General features: G+C 30.3%; 1 protein-coding gene across 1 annotated transcript in view; it reads left to right on the top strand.

Annotated features, from left to right (window-relative positions):
- Nucleotides 1-15,937, top strand: part of LOC118182399 (uncharacterized) — a 58,713-nt gene extending 42,776 nt beyond the window's left edge. Inside the window, exons 7-8 of the mRNA XM_035351743.2 lie at nucleotides 2,112-2,213; nucleotides 13,860-15,937. Coding sequence (XP_035207634.1) covers nucleotides 2,112-2,213; nucleotides 13,860-14,192 — 435 coding nt within the window. The 3' untranslated portion in view covers nucleotides 14,193-15,937. The remainder of the gene's footprint in view (nucleotides 1-2,111; nucleotides 2,214-13,859) is intronic.
- The last annotated feature ends 934 nt before the right edge of the window (nucleotides 15,938-16,871 follow it).

Genomic DNA, 16,871 nt, shown 5'->3' on the forward strand with positions numbered 1-16,871 from the left:
AAACATTTCAGTTTTTCTTAATTACTTTAATTTTTTGCAATTTTCACACAAAATATCTTTCACTTAATTTTTTTAACAATTTTCACAATTTTTCAACAGAACACACATTTCAAATTACAAACAGTTTACATTTTTTTCACATACCACTTCACTTTAATTTCCTTCAAGCAAACTTACATCTCTTGATTGGCTCAGTTACTTAACTCCCTAAATAATTGATATTACTACCTTTAGGATTTTTAATTTAATTTTTAATATTAATGTTTACAAAAATTTTTTTACTATAACAAAGATAGCAGCTTGACACTCAACTTTACCTACATAAGCGCCATCTATATAATTTGAAGAACACACTTACTTCTCTTTCACAACACTTTTGCAGACCCCCAACACTCATATAGTAGGTAAGTTAGAATTAAAACTTACTATTTATTTGCCTTAAGTATTTTTTTTTTAAATTTTTATGTAGTATCTAAGTATTTTCTAAATATGAAATTATATTTTTAAATATATATTTGTTTTTTAAAAATAGTGAATTAGTTCTTTTTGTTTCTTATTGATTTATATGGGTTATGTATAGTTCTTTTATAGTTTCTTTTTATTGATATGCATATTTGTATAGGGGAAGTTTCTGTAGACACGGATTTCTAAAATACATTGGTTTCTAAATTTTTTTATAAAAAATTAATTTTTTAAAAAAATTAATTTTTTAATTTAATTTAATTAATTTTTAAAAAAAATTAATTTTTTAAAAAAAAGTTTAATTCTTGACTTTACTTGCTTGTTACTCAAAAGACTTCATTAGTATTTTCCTTTTTGAACTTTAATTCTTAAATGTTAATTTCTAAGGGTACCACTTTATTGGAATTACTTTTGGTTTTGACTTTTACCCTTGCCTGCATGAATGACGAAACACGAATTGAATGATTGGAGAATTAGGTTTGGAGGCAACTTCCCCTTGATAAGTCTGTCTCCAGCCTACTCTACGGTCATTCACATATGCATTTAAAAAAAAAAAAAAAAAAAAAAATGTTTAATTTAATTTTAATTTATTAAATTAGTAGATTTATTTTCATGGATAGATTTTGCACTTGATTTGCTTATGCTTCTGACTTTAAATGATATTGTAGATTAATTCGAGAATTAAATCTTTTACATGTTTCCACATTTTTTAAAATTATTTTAAATTATTTTGGCCTTTTTTAGAATTTAAATTTGCTTTTTTACTTTTATACGTATTTGTTAAGAATTTAAATTTGTTTAAATTTATATATTATATCACCATATTTAATGTTACAATAGAAGTTTTTTTTTTTTTTATTTTTTTTTTTAATATTAATCATTTTAGTCCATAGCTGATGGAAGTTCATTATTTAGCATATTTTAGGCTTAGCAATTATTAAACAGAATGAATCTATATTTTCATTTCGAAACTTTTGATGTTTTAATGTTACAGATATTAAAAACGAACTCTTTTTAGTTTTAGATCAAATTTTCATTTATTATTTTTTCCTATATGGGATTGTTTTACACGTTTTTTGGACTTGGTCCACTGAAATTAAAAAAAATATTTAAGTTTTTTTTGCTTGTTTATGATTTTAAAAAATTTTTAACTCGGCCTGCATGGTTTCTAAATTTATGTATGTTTTTAATTTTCCTTGTATTTATTTGTTCTTATTTGCACTTTTTAGACTCGGTTTGCTCAAAGTAATATTTTTATTTTTTTAAAATTTGTTTGTATTTTTGATACTGCTGTGGATTTTAGCTGGTAGGGGCTGGATTAATAAAGATGCATGTTACTTTGATTGTTTTTCTTAGATTATTTTAAACTTTAATTTGTGTCTTTATTGGCTCAGAAACAAGCTGATTTATTGAAATAGAAATAGGTCTTGTTTACTAATTTTTTACAATGGTATATTGCTTTTGCAAAAGTAATTATTTAATTTTTAACAACTCTCTATTACAGTTTCACTGTCTTTTAAATTTAATCTTTTCATCGTATTTTATAAAGTTGCCACTAATTATTGCAGCTTGTTGAACATAATTGAGTTTTGGTTTTGAATTTTTTCCATTGTATTTGTAGTGGTTTTAAAAGAATGCTTTTATTTCAGAATTTTCTCCAAAACCTTAAGATACTGAAATATATGGAAGATCAAATTGCTTTTCACAAGGGTAAAAGCAGTTTTTCAAAGAGCATTATTATACACAAATCAGTAAGTTTATTTTTAATATGTGATTTTGCTTACATTCATCATTACTAAAATCTTGTAACAGAGACCTGTTTTCCTTGCAATGTATTTAAGTATTATATTTTTTGAATCTGTATACCATACCTGGATATTCAAATATGGCATATGTATAAAAGACTGATATATAAAGATTTTTGTTGTAATGAATTCTCATTATACATTTTTATTCTTGTCTTGATTTGTACAAAATAGAATATGAAGAATCCAATTTTGTTGCTATTATGTATACTTTAAGAATTTTTTCAATTCTATTGACTTCAATGCATTTAGCATGGTGATTCATTAAGCAGTCCAGAAAGAAAAATATTTTGAAGTTTCCTTAAAATCTTCATCATTAATCCATGAACAATGCAAATGCTACTTTGTGTTTTAAACAAAAATAAATCACATGAAGTCAAGTCTGGTGAATATGTTGTAGAAGATAGAAGCTGAATAGCAGTGTGGAAAATCTTGGCTTTGTATATTGGAGCATTGTTGTGCAAGAATAACACATTTGTACTTAGTTTACCACAGTGTTTCACTCTTATGGTTTGTAATAGTTCAATGAGTTAGCATAATAAACACTTGTTATTGTGATATATAATTAATAAACAGTGTATCTTCCCTTCTCACCCCCCCCAAATGCACTTGCAATTCTCCCAGCAGATTTCTGGATTTTGACCTTGTGAAGATTCATTCTGTTTCTATGCAGTCCTGTTTTGTTTCATTTCTGGGTCATAATGATGAAGCCATATTTCATCTCCTGTCATTGGCATGATAAAAAATTTTTTATTTTCATTTATGTTAGCAATTCTCAAAAGATTTTGAACCAATGTTACTTCATTTCTGGCAGTAATACTCTGGACATCCATCTAGCACAGATCTTTGATACCTCCAGCTTTTCAATCAGGATTTTTTTGGGGGGGGGTAATCCAGCATTTATGCCCATTTCCATAACAAGCCTCCTTCGTAGCGTTAAGTCTGTGGGCAGGGACGAGATACTGGCCGGCGGTTGAGAAATGGCTACTGCTGCTGGTCGGGACTTGTCTGTGAGCAGTTTCATGCAAACTTGTTGCAAAGTTCTCTCGTGATAGAGGAGTGTGTTATCCTCTTGCAGACTGGTGTGTTAGTTTGCTTGCTCCTAGAGCCCCCCTCAGCTTCTTAAGGTGAAGTTGACAATTGAAAACTTCCACTGCACATCTGTGACCAGCTCGGCTCCCATGCCGTTGCTAGGGGTCCAGACACGTAATAAAAAATCTGTAACTTGCCTATTTTCCATTACATATTTCTTGACTTGAAGTAGAAATTTTTTCAGATTACATCTGCATTGCAGCCTTATCTAAGATAATTTTTAGTTTCTCTCTACCATAAAACTATTGTTACAAATTTTGTATAATGTAGCATGAAAAGTTTTAAGAGAGTGAAGCTGTGCTGGAAAAATGAGGTTACAGGGGTTAACATTGAGATAAATGGTAATCTCACTAAATAGCCGAACTGACCGTGGTTTTGGTGACATTTTAGTCTGGTTCTTATATACTGCAATTGATCCCTATATGTAACTGTATCCGACCATTATATGTAACTTTAACCGTACATGTCTTCCAGTGATTTCCAGAAATGGAAGGAACCAGAGTTTTCTTGTCGGCTGGAGTATAACTATAGAGTCCGGAGAGAGCATTGGCTCAAAGTTGTTAATTAACTTTGGAGTGTTGGGAGATCTCCATGCAAGCTTTGGTCTTTGGATATGCTATGCATTGCATCGTGTTTAATGCTCTCAATAGTTTAAAGTGGTAACTACTCATTATGCTGTGTTATACTGAAAAGGGCTGTACGAGTATTTTATTAGGAAGTTTCAGATCTGTAAAATGTTCCTTTTGGGAAAATAAATTTTATCATGCTGTCATTGGTTCTGTGTGCATTTAGTCCATTAAGCTGCATTCAGCCATGGGTGTAAAGCGCATAGAGGCATAGTCATAAGGACATAAAGTATGGGACATCCGTTCACACCTGCGAGATGGCGGGTCTAAGCTGTGGGCAAATGAGAGAAACTAAATTTGTGCATGCATGTATGTGTCTACACCTTTCGCGTGCTGTTTTCTAGCTCAATTGATTTCTCGTGCTCGCTCCTGCTTGTTTTCGTTATTTTATGTCATGGCTTTTTCAGCTCACCACAAAGTTTTACTGGTTCAACAGAATGCTCTTTTATCTGCCCTTCTTATAAGCCAAGAGGCAACGGAAGAAGGTAAAAAAAGAAAAAGAACGAAATGGTGTAGAGATATTTTTTTGAAAGACCAATACTTGGTTGGCACATATATTTCTGTGCAAAGCAGTATGGAATATTTCTGTATTGTACTGTATGCATATTTATATATATAAAACCTTCTTCAATTTTTATATATAATTTCTCTTAGGAGAAATACGATATTCTAAATATGCCTAATTTAAAAAAAATCTTGAGGATAACTAACAGATAGCCTGTATATAATATTATTCCATTTTGTAGGTGTGAAAGCAGTTAAGCTAAAAACAGTACTTACCATACATTATTATTATTTTTTTTTTAATTTTCAATCAAAAGGAACATGTTTCTGTGACAGTGAAACGTGTTCTTAGCACTCCTTATTCACTGTCCCCGTCGATCACTATAGTAGTTGGCTGCACTACCAGTATCATTTATCACTAGTACTAGTATCCCACAACTGATCACAATGACCAGCAACCGCAGCTAGTACAATACTAGGAAACGTTCACCCAACAATGTATTTTATGCTCAATCATTAAATACATTTTGCTGTGTTGCCAGCTGTTTGTATACATCTATTTCTAATAATTTGCATGTATAAGCCGCACCCCTGAATTTAATTTCAACATATGCTGTCATTTCTATTTATGACCAAATCTCAAAAGTAATTTCACATTGACAAATTTTAAGTACCCAAGTCTTCAAATACAACAAAATTATAAACATTCATACCTTATCCAGGAATTTCTAGCAGAGAAATAGCATGAATTTAATGATCAAAATTCCATTCAAATGATAGTAATAAAAAGTGGATAATAATAACAAATACTATTAATTAAATTATAGTCCATGTTTATGTGTGCTATTCAGTTTCATTAAAAGTAAATTCCTTTCATGGAGAACGTAATTAAAAAACAGAACAGAACTTCAACAGGAGACAAAACTGTCTAGACTGTTTGTTGACTGTTGTTTTAAGGATATTTCACTACATTTTTTCCTTCTTGGAATTCATAAGAGCATTTTCTCAAAAGGTTAATCTTTTATTACTTATACAAAGCTTACACCATTGAATTGACTATTGTGACTATTCTTAAATAAGTGAAAATAATTTTTTCTTCTTTTTTTTTTAAATAATATTTTTACTGTTAAAAAAAAACAGCAGATTCTTGATATTGATTTTTTATTTTAGTAAAATTAATTCATGAAGTTTGTTTGGAAAGAAAATCAGCATTTGAAGCAAATAGCAATACAATATTTTCAGCTTTTTCAATAAATTTATTCTTAAATACAAAAACAATTAAACAGGAAAAAAAATGATAGTAATAATTTAAAAAAAAAATTATAAACAGAAAGAAAGTAATAATAATAATTTACACAGAAAAAATAAAATTTTTGCAAGCATGCATTTTTTAAAAGAATTTTCATAATAAAATGAAAAATATTGGATGGGATCAATCATCTACAGCAGGGATGTCAAACTCATAGGTACACTTGGGCCAAACAAACAAGGTTTAACTTTAGGCGGGCCACAAAAAAAAAAAAAAAAAAAAAAAAAAAAAAAAATCAATATTTATAGAAACGTAGATTTATTTCGAATAATACAATAATAAATATGTATATATTTATATAGAAAAGAACAAGAAAAATTTAATGTTTACGTCCTGATACTTGACATCTCTTCTGTGCTATTATCTTTCCTATTTCGGGAGAAATTTTGTTTGCAGTGATAACTTTCAACGCTGACCCAAGGTGAGCATCATTAATATGGTTTCTAATAGGAGACTTATTACCTTTCATGACTGAAAATAACTGCTCGCACCGATAAGTGCTACCAAACATGGAAATAATTTCATATGCGAATTTTCGAGTATTTTCAAACCTGGCTGGAAAATATTTGTAAAATTCAGGCATGCCCACTTCAATGAATTCTGCTTTCAAATTTGAGTTGCATTGAATCTCGATCACCTCCATTTGCATATGGCTGGGTACTGAGTCAATACTTATTAAGAAAATCAAAAAAAAAAAAAAAAAAAAAAAAAAAAAAAAAAAAAAAAATTGTCTTCGAGGGAACTAAAATCATTAAACCTCGTTTCAAATTCAGTTGTTAAATTTGCAATTTTTTCTGCGTATTTTTGATACGAACAAGTATCATCTAAACTTGATTTGTTCATGCTGCACGTCGGGATGTGCGTCAAATCTTCATTTTTAAGTTGTTTTTCCCAAAGAACTTGTTGACATTTGAATGCTTTAATTATGTCAAACATGTTCGTAATGATATGATCTTTTCCTTGTAACAATAAATTTAAATCGGTTAAGTGTTTGGTTATATTAACCAAGAAAGATAAATCTTATATCCATATTGGATCGTAAAACAAACTTACGTCTTGATTTTTCGTTTTTAAAAACTGACATATTTCTTCTTTCAAATCCCAGAATTGTTTGAGAATCTTGGAGCAAGATAACCAACGTACCTCAGTATAGTAGGACAAACCCGAATATTCACTATCTAACTCACTTAAGAAAGCAGTGAATTGACGCTGATTTAAACCTCGAGATCTTATAAAATTTATAACTTTTTTTATATATGACAAAACATTCTCCATATTTATTACTTTTGTGCATAGAACTTTTTGATGTATAATACAATGCATATGATGAATGTATGAACTGTGAATTTCACCAAGTTTTTTTCTTAGTAATGTTGCGAAGCCCTTGTTTTCCCCGGTCATTGATGGAGCGCCATCTATAGCTATAGAATTTAATTTTGCCAAAGGTCGATTGTATTTCTGCAGAAGTCCAAAAACACAAGTAAATATATCTTCTCCTGTGGTAGTACCAGGCATCGGTATTAGTTCCAGTAATTCCTCAAAAATGTTAAAATTCTTGTCACAAGAACGAAGAAACACTGCTAATTCAGCTTTGCCATTAATGTCCGTGCTCTCGTCACAGGCAATGGAGAAACTTTTGAAACTAGATGATTTTGCTTTGATCTGATCACTTAAATTCGTGGCTAAATCAGTAACTCTTTCCGCAACTGTATTTCGAGACAATGAAATTGATTGAAAAGCCTTCACATTTCCAGGACAAACAATTTCTCCAGCTTTCATTAGACATTCCTTGATGAAATCACCATCAGTAAAAGGCTTCGAATGTTTAGCTATCAACTCGGACAAGACGTAGCTTGCATGTACCGCCGCTTCACTTTCTTGCAATACTTTACTAAACATGGACTGTTGCTTTTTCACTCCTAACTTGAGCTCTTTCAACTTTTCTTCTCTCATTAATCCTTTGTAATTGTTATATTTCAATTTGTGTTGTTTGTAATGACGTTTAATATTATATAACTTTGGTACATTAATAGTATTATTACATATCAAGCAGACTATTTTATATTTTATTTCACAGCGAAAATATTCTAATTCCCATTTTACTTGGAATATTCTACGTTCGTCAGCGATTTTTTGTTTAATTTTACTACCACTTGGTTTTGATATAGACATACTGAATACAAAGGGCTGGAATAAACACGGTTAACGTTAAAAAGTTAACAAAAATCTATTCTTTCCACAAGAGATAAATCAAAATGCTGAAATATTTCTTCAAAAATATTCTAACAATATCACAAAATGTCAAACATTTAGCAAAAATCAATTCAAAACAGAGAAACTAATTCTATCTCACAGCGAAATTGCTACAAATCAATCACAGCATTAAGTAAACAAACAGTTCGCTAGAACTACAGCTACTACTGAGATGAGTTGTTTGTTCTTGGCTTTTATAAGCTTTATAATTAATTTCTCGAATATACTGGAAACATCTATAAATATCTGGATTTTTGTGGATGGCAACAGCAATTACGAGATATTTATTTATTAGGTATTAAATGCACGCGCTGTTCTATTTTTAACCTTCCAACGCAGCTGTCTTTTCAAAAATCGTCTGTGTTGCTAAGGCAACATGAAGCAAATCTAATTACAATTCTAAATAAAAAAAACTAACTAAATAAATAACTATGAAATCCGTAACAATATGAATTAAGTAATAATTAATAATATGCATGCACCAATATATCGTACAAAACTATGATTGGAAAACTGAGACCATGAGTTCGGCTATTGGGGGATGCGTACAAGTTCTAAGTGCACGTGTCCCCCCAAAAGCCGAAGGTAGCTGAACGCAAGCTACTCACACGCATTTGTAATTTAAGTAGTGTGTGTGTCAGCTCGCTGTGAGTAATCTAACAACACTGAATAAAGTATTGTTAATTATTTAGCAGTAAACATTTCATTTTTTTCTTCGTCGATATGTTATTTTATTATTATATATTATTATTTGCCGATATATTGGCCGGGCCGCGAGTTTGACATCCTTGTTCTACGGGATGATACACAGCATGCATAATCCGGAACTTAACTTTAGCTTTGCAAGTTTCATCCATATTTTTCAATATAAATTAAAAAAATCATTAAAAAATGCATGTCATCATCATAGATTTCTTGCGAGATCAATTCATTATTTCGTTCGGATACGATTCAGACTCCATATAAAAAGAAATGTCGCCTTCGATGTGACAGCGAAATCATCTAAAGAAAGCTGCTTCATTTTAGCTTCACTCTGATTGGTCGACACTTATCCCAAACTCAGCATAAAGTTGAAAACTTTGAACCCTATGCCACGAGCCCTAAACCAGATTCTGTGACATAGCAGAGACTGGTTGCCTTGGCATCGGAGCTCGGCTTTAACCACGTATGCCCTTTACGCCCTTGTCTGAACGGGGCTTTATATGCTTCTTTTGGAAAAACAAATTTTATCATGCTGTCATTGGTTCTGTGTGCATTCAATCCATTATGAACCTGTATGCACACAACAGTATTTCCATATCTTAATGATGGCATAGAAAGGTATTATATCATCATAGACTGTAACCATGAATATTTGTTAGTGTTATGCATAAAAAAAAAATTGCAGTCATCAGCATTTGAAAAGTAATAGTGTGAGGGGAATACTTTTTTTTCTAGATAGCAGACAAGTGGTAGTACTTGTTTAGCAGCGATTGTGCGGGTAGTTAGACTAAGTTCACAGATGCATCAGAGCAATTGAAATGGTAAGATGTTAGAAAAGTGGTTTCACTTGGACAGGATAGCTGTGGCTTATTATCCTGATCGAGTAACTGGAGCCATACTGTTACTGCCGATCGTTATTGTGCCATTTTGACAAGGTTATGAGAAGCCATCCAAAGTAAGTGCTCTGTTATGTTGAGCAATGGTGTCGTCCTGACAATGCCCAGCCCCATGCTGCTTGCGAAACTCGAGAATTGCTGCAGAAGTTTAAGTAGGAAGTTTGGAGTCACCCCCCATATAGCCTTGATTTAGAACCCAGTGACTATTTCCTTTTCCCAAAACTGAAGGAATATTTATTTGGAACGAGATTCTCTTCAGACAATGTTGCGAAAACAGCTACCGAGAACTGGCTCAGTGGGCAGAGACGTGATTTCTGCCAAGCCGGATTAAACAAATTGGCCCTGTATTCAGGTAAATGCCTAAATGGATTTAGTGTTTATGTAGGAAAAGTATAGGCAAGTGCACCTCTTAATCCAGCTTTGTATCTATTTTTAATCCTTTCTATCTATTGCTAATAAATAATTTGTTATTACCCTTGTAATCTTTTTTTTTGGATCCATCCTCATATTTTTGGGGAAGAATACAATTTTCAAACAATGCTTGATTATTTTCAGCATTAATAGGTATCATTATTTGATATTTAGTAGCCTCTCAAAGATCAAATAACAGCAAGTATGTGTGCTTTTTCTTTTTATACTTCTAAAGGAGGATGCAATTGCTTCACCATATTTCATTCTCCATAGACATTACATTATATTTTGGTTTAGAAATTACTGAGCACCTATCGTACATCCCTAACACAGAAATATAGTTTCATGTTCGTAACTGTTACTTCAAAGAGTATGAATATAATAGCAGTATAAGAATTTGTGCATGAATGAGAAAAGAAAATGCTATGTATTATAATGCATTTATAAATAAAGTCCGATTTAATAATATTCTGTTTACTGTTTCTTATATACAAAGGAGGTTACTATACATATGGAATTGTTAATTGGGAATATTTTTAAATATTTCGTTATGATCCTTTAATGAGAATGAGTAAGTTGAGGCTCACATCTTATTTTTATACATATATCTCTCTCTATAAATACACGGTGTTTCATATTGAATGGTACAGAATAATCTATCAATTACAGAATTAGTACAAATTCTGTAATTGATTTATGAACTAAAATAGATTAACTCTGAAACTACAATTGCACAAGATTTATCTGACAACAGCAAAAAATCTTCCGTTCACGAAATCGACGCTAGAGGCACTGTTAATAAAATTGGCACCATCCATGCAGGAGAAAGCATATTGTAGTTTGGAATATGCCAAAACATCATTGTTTATTGGCATTCAAAGAAATTTTTGCATAAAATTCGGTAAAGAACCACCATACCAAACAGTGGGTGAAGCAATTTCAGGACATGGGCTGCTTGTGTGAGAAAACCAGCTCAGGACAAACAGCAGCCATAACCAAAGTTGTTAAAAAAATACGTGAAACATTAAAAAGTCCCACAAAATCAACATGTCATATGAGTTCTGAATTCAATATCTCCTATGTAACAGTATGGTTTGCAGATGGTGCAGGCATTTAAAACCTTCCCACAAACCACTGCGTAAAGCTTTCTGTGAGAATTTGCAAAATAAGGTGGAGGTAGATGGTTACGCGAAAAGACTTGTGTTTATGGATTAAGCCATTCTTCATGTTTCTGACAAAGTTAGTAACCCTAACTTACGATTTTGGGGCACGGAAAATGCACATGGTGTAAAGAAACATAAGTATGATTCTCCAAAGGTGAACGTTTTCTGCTTCATTTCCAGTAGCTGTAGTTTGGGCCGGGATATGCAGAAAGGAAACGTTCTTTGTGGAAAAACTGAATTGATTAATGGGTGCATTTACCAATGCTATCACAGTAGTTGTTCTCTCAACTAGAGGAAGCAGTTTTTAGCTTCATTCTGCAAGAAGACAGTGCTCCACCACATTGGCATTAAAACATTTGCCAGTATACCTGAACAAAAAGGTCTATTCTATCACTGTATTGGGCTGTGCTGAATCAAACCATATGCCATTGCTTTGTTGGCCACTGATATCTCCAGATTTAATCCCTTTATGTTTTTTTCTAGTGCGGTTTTGTTAGAGATAAAATATTCATGCTTCCATTTCCCTAGAACTTTCAGCAACTGAAGCAGAAATGCTTGAGTCATTAACAAAGGCTATTCCATCATGAATGTGGCAGGAACAGGAATACCACATAGCTATTTGCCATGTCATCAGAAGGACACATATAATACATCTCTTGAAACTTTGATAACTAAAGTTTCACTGTAAATTGATTTATCAAAATTAAGTAATTGCAGCATTCACAGGTATGCTTTCTTTTGTCCTGTTCAATATGAAACACCCTGTATATCTAAAAGCGTGGTACAAGAAAAATGCACCATCACCAAGTGTTATTGTTCTCAATACAAGGATAAAAGCAGCGTAGAGAGCAAGAAGATAATGTAAGAAGAGAATATAGAACTTTTCCCTCATGCATTTTTTTTATCTATAACATAATCTTTCCCTAAGCCATTAGAAAGTTGGGATCTTTATTGTAGAAACTAAACCATTGAGTAAAACAAGTCTTGCTGGGATTCATTCTTCTTACTTAGTAGCAGTAACATGCAGAACATGAACAGAAGTTAGACTAACCTTTACCATCATCTCTTGTGATGAGAGAATATTCAGAAAATAACTGCAGAATTGTAGTAGCATTTAACATCTTTTAATTTTCCAGTATCAGCTAATTAAAATTTTACCTAAAAAAGGAAATTTTGACCATTCACTTGTTGCATATCTAAAGCCTCATTTTTTGGGTTCTCTTTGGATTCAAATGTTCGTAATAAAATTGGAATTATTAGACTACATTAGCATAAATCTACACATTCAATGAGAAAAATCTGTTGAGTATTTAAAATACAGTTAATGCCAACTCAACCATTTTTTCATAGTTAATATATGAACTCAACCATTTTTACTTCCTTGTACGAAGTAAAAAGGAAGTATTGTAATAGCGAAAAGTTTGAGGCATCATATTTCAACTCAATTATCCATTTTTACAGCTATTGAATGAAATTTAATGATGTTTTTGCGTGACATCTGTATGTAAGGACAGAATAAAGGACTCTTTTCTCCCAAAAAAATTTTAAAACTAATTTAAAATGAATTCTGAAGAGAATTTTTGTGGCGTCTGTGCGTACGTATCTCACATAACTAAAAAACAAGTAGCCTCAGAATATTGAAATTTTGTATATAGGACTGTTGTAACATGCAAAATTGCACCTCATATTTTGGTTGCAATTGGCCACACCAAAAGTATAATATATGTATATATCCACTCTGTTACTCGGCTCAGTGATCTCAGCATCTTTATTCTTATATGTTTGTAAATTGTGCATTTTTTGCTTTAAAAATGATTGAATTATGTGGTTCTTATCATCCGTTTAAGGTTTTTATGCCTTTGGTAAATCTGTATGCAATATTTGCAGAATTATTAATAATTTAAAAGTTTTTTAAGTGTGGCTAAGCCTAATTATTTTTGCCATGGCTGTTTACATTTGAAATTTGGCAGAATAGTGGATTTGTTGCCAATCTAGAGAAACTAAGCTTTGCAACAACAAAGCTAACGCCTTCATTTATTATTGCAAATTAAATCATGCTTAATCCTTTCTGGAATTTTTTTGAGGAAATAAGTGTTTAAGATTTACTTTGTAATTTTTAATATAGATATTTTGCGTTTGTGTATTTTAGCCTTGTAGAGAAGTGAGGACTGAATTAATTGAATAAGAAATACTGAATCATCTGTGAAAAACTGTTTCTTTCTTTCTTTTTTTTTTTTTTTTTTTTTGTTTTTAATTTCTTTTATACATGGTTTTAGATTTATTATAATATTTGAATAGAACATGTGAATAGATAATTCTTCAGATATAAATTTTGTAGTTATAAAATGTAATGATGTTAAGGGAACTTAGCGTAGTGCCAGAGTGTCACTATGGTAAACAAATATAGTAAATTTAAAGAGTGCATTTATTCTATTGTGGTTTATGCGCTATCACTCATATATCATAAAGTAGATTCAGTTCAATCTAATAAGTTTAAATGAAATGCAAGGAAACATGCCTATAATTTAATGTTCCATACAAGGAAATCATGGTGTACACATCAATTTTTTTTTTGTTAGTAATGCCTTTCTGTATTATGTTTTGCTTTAAACAAATATTTTTGTTTTCACATTTAGAATGTGCATGAAGATGAAATGTTGCAGCATATTTCGAAAACTGATAATGCACCACCTCAACTGTATGTTTTTAGTGATGGCCAGGATATGCAGAAAGCGTTTGTAGCTGGAGATAGAACAGTTATTGATACAAATGCTAATAATTTGTATGAAGCTTTAATTGTTCTTATAGCAACATATTACACATTTTTGTTAGAATATCCGAAATCTCTTTCTCAGATCCTTGGTTTGTTTCAGACTTATGTTGTTGGTGAATCATATGAAGGTATGAAAAGTAATCGATGCACAATATTCATAGAAAATTTAACAAAAAATTTTGTTTTAAATGAATAGTTATTTGATTTAGCTTGTATTTGGATAAATAAAATATGTGTACATATGATTGCATTAAAATATGTTATTTACCAATTAATTCATGTTTTGTTTATTAAAGTAATAGTTTATTTTTTATAATTTTATTTATTTTAGTTATTTATTTTATTACTGACATAAAAAAAATTTTAAGATAAATTTTTTACTTAACTGTGTATGTATTAGTCACAGATTTGAAATTTTATTTCAATGTTTATTTGTTCCTTCTTTGGCACCTAGCTCTGCTTATCATGAAATTTTTCTTAAATATGAAGGAAAAATGATAAATAAATGTAAAAAATGACTAAATGTATGTATATGTAATTTAATATGTATTTTGGATTTTGTGTAATGCATTTTTGCAAATAGTGAATGAAAACGTGATCAAGTATGATCCAGTAAATACTGCAGTTGGTTCTAACACCACATACTTGTATTATATTCATTACCCTTTTAATTGAAAAATCTATATAAAAATGTTATCATTTTTGCATTAGTGTTTTTTTTTGGGGGGGGGGACAATCCATGTTCCATATCTTCTCCAAGTACAACAAATCCCATGAAGAATATAATTTTATTTGTTTTTAAAGTATTTTGATAACTTCATGCATAAAATCTAAACTTTGAGTAAATTGTTGCTTTATACACACATAAATAATGTATTAGGATTATTTTTGTGAACTATTTCCTGAGTTAGCTATCGTGAATGTGAGCCAGTTTCCCTTGGAAGTCTGCCATAAAGACACTCCTTCCCTTAGCCAGATAGCTCTTTATTCTTTTCCGTATTTGTGTAGTCTACATATATTTAAAACATAAATGGCATACCTAATATAAATTTTATCCAAGTTCAGGATATATAAATGTAGTTAGAGTTTTAATCTTACAATTTTGCGAGTAAAACTTAATAAAGTAACGTTAATATTATTTTCTAGAAATATTTTATATAGAGTATCATTAATTTTTTATGATTTGCTGTTTAAGGGGGGGGGAATTGCTTTATTGATAGTATGTTTAAAATTGCATCCAGTTTGTTTTTTTGGGGGAAGCTGACTTATTTCACAAAATATATAATATTTTTTCTTTACATATTTACATGCTTGTGGTTATTTGGAAATTTAGAATTTTTTCTGTTTGTGTCCTTATCTATAAAACTTAAAATTGGTCAAACTGAAAAAAATTAAGTATATCTTCAGAATTCTTATAAATTCTTAATTTTTGAAACTTAAAAGTGTATACTATAATTATACTGAATTGTCACAGTTTATTTAAAAAATAATACCATATATTTAAAAACTGTATATACTGCAAAGTATAATTAAAAGTTCGCTCTTTATTTTTGATAGTTGCAGAAATGTTAGTTGGGGGGGGGAGAATATAATTTATGTATGTTGAGTTTAATGGTGCATATCTATTTATAATTTGTAATATTAGTATCTTTTCATAAGTTAAATTACCACATTTTCATTTTATTGTACACTGAACTGTTAAAAACAAGTGAATTCTTTCTCCCTCTCTTGTTTTAAGTTCTATATTGATATCATATCATCTGCTACTGTAAGTCTGTATATTGTCTGCATACATTTTCAAGAATATTCTGTTATATAAAACTCATACATTTTCCCAGATAACAACTACTCATCTTTGCTTTTTTGTGCTGCTTGTGACATGCATCGATGTAAATTATTTACTCACATTTATGGAAAAAATAAATAATCTCATTTTCAGAATTCCTTTCAAATTTTACTTAAAGGCTCTAATTTACAATTTGAAGAAAAATATTTTAATACATGTATTAACTTTTTTTTTATATATATAACTTTACTCAGTTTCACTAGCAAACTTCATCTTACAAGAAGTCTCAGAGTTGAATTGTTAAAATCAGTTTTAACTAATGAGAAGCTATGCCAAAATTAGAAATATAAGAGTATCTCACTGAAAACACTAATAATGTGTTAAATACATTTAAATATCTATAAATTAATTAAATTGTTAATTTAAACTTAAAACCACAATTTTTATGTATTTTAAAACAATTTCAACGAGTAATTTTTTATATTTAACATTTATTTTTGGTCGGATATTTCACACATATTTTCTTACATCTTTTGCAGGGGTGGAGGGAGAATCTATCTTTATTACTTAAGTGCTTTCCATCCCTTTTATTAATTTTAGTATTTTTTAACTGTTTATTCAGAAAATAAACACAAAGGACCAGTTTTCTTTTAACTTCAAAGATGATGAGTTTGATTTCTGCATTCATTTAAAATAATACATCATTAATACATTAACCCCTTTAGAATGGGTGTATCATATATTCATCAGCAGTTAATACTCTTAAGCAACAGCATGCTGCTTAGCACAACTTACCTTGGAGACTGCATGTTATTGCAGTAGTACAGGATATTTCACATTGCTAAGCCTAACTTAAAAAAACAAATTGATTAAATATATATCTTTTTTCAATAGTTTTGATTTCTTCTGTAGAATATCAAGAGATTCCAAAAAAATTAATTAAAATCTAAATGCAAAATAAAATATTTGAATCATCTTGATGAAATGTAATGAAACTTACTTAAATCTTTATATAAACATACGTGAAAAATAATAAAATATACAATCAATTATAGCATAAATGATTCAGAAAGGAGACAGTGTGTGGTA

This window comes from Stegodyphus dumicola, chromosome 3 (assembly GCF_044657685.1).
Source record: "Stegodyphus dumicola isolate Sdum_Otavi_A_Nest chromosome 3, ASM4465768v1".
NCBI classification, from domain to species: domain Eukaryota; kingdom Metazoa; phylum Arthropoda; class Arachnida; order Araneae; family Eresidae; genus Stegodyphus; species Stegodyphus dumicola.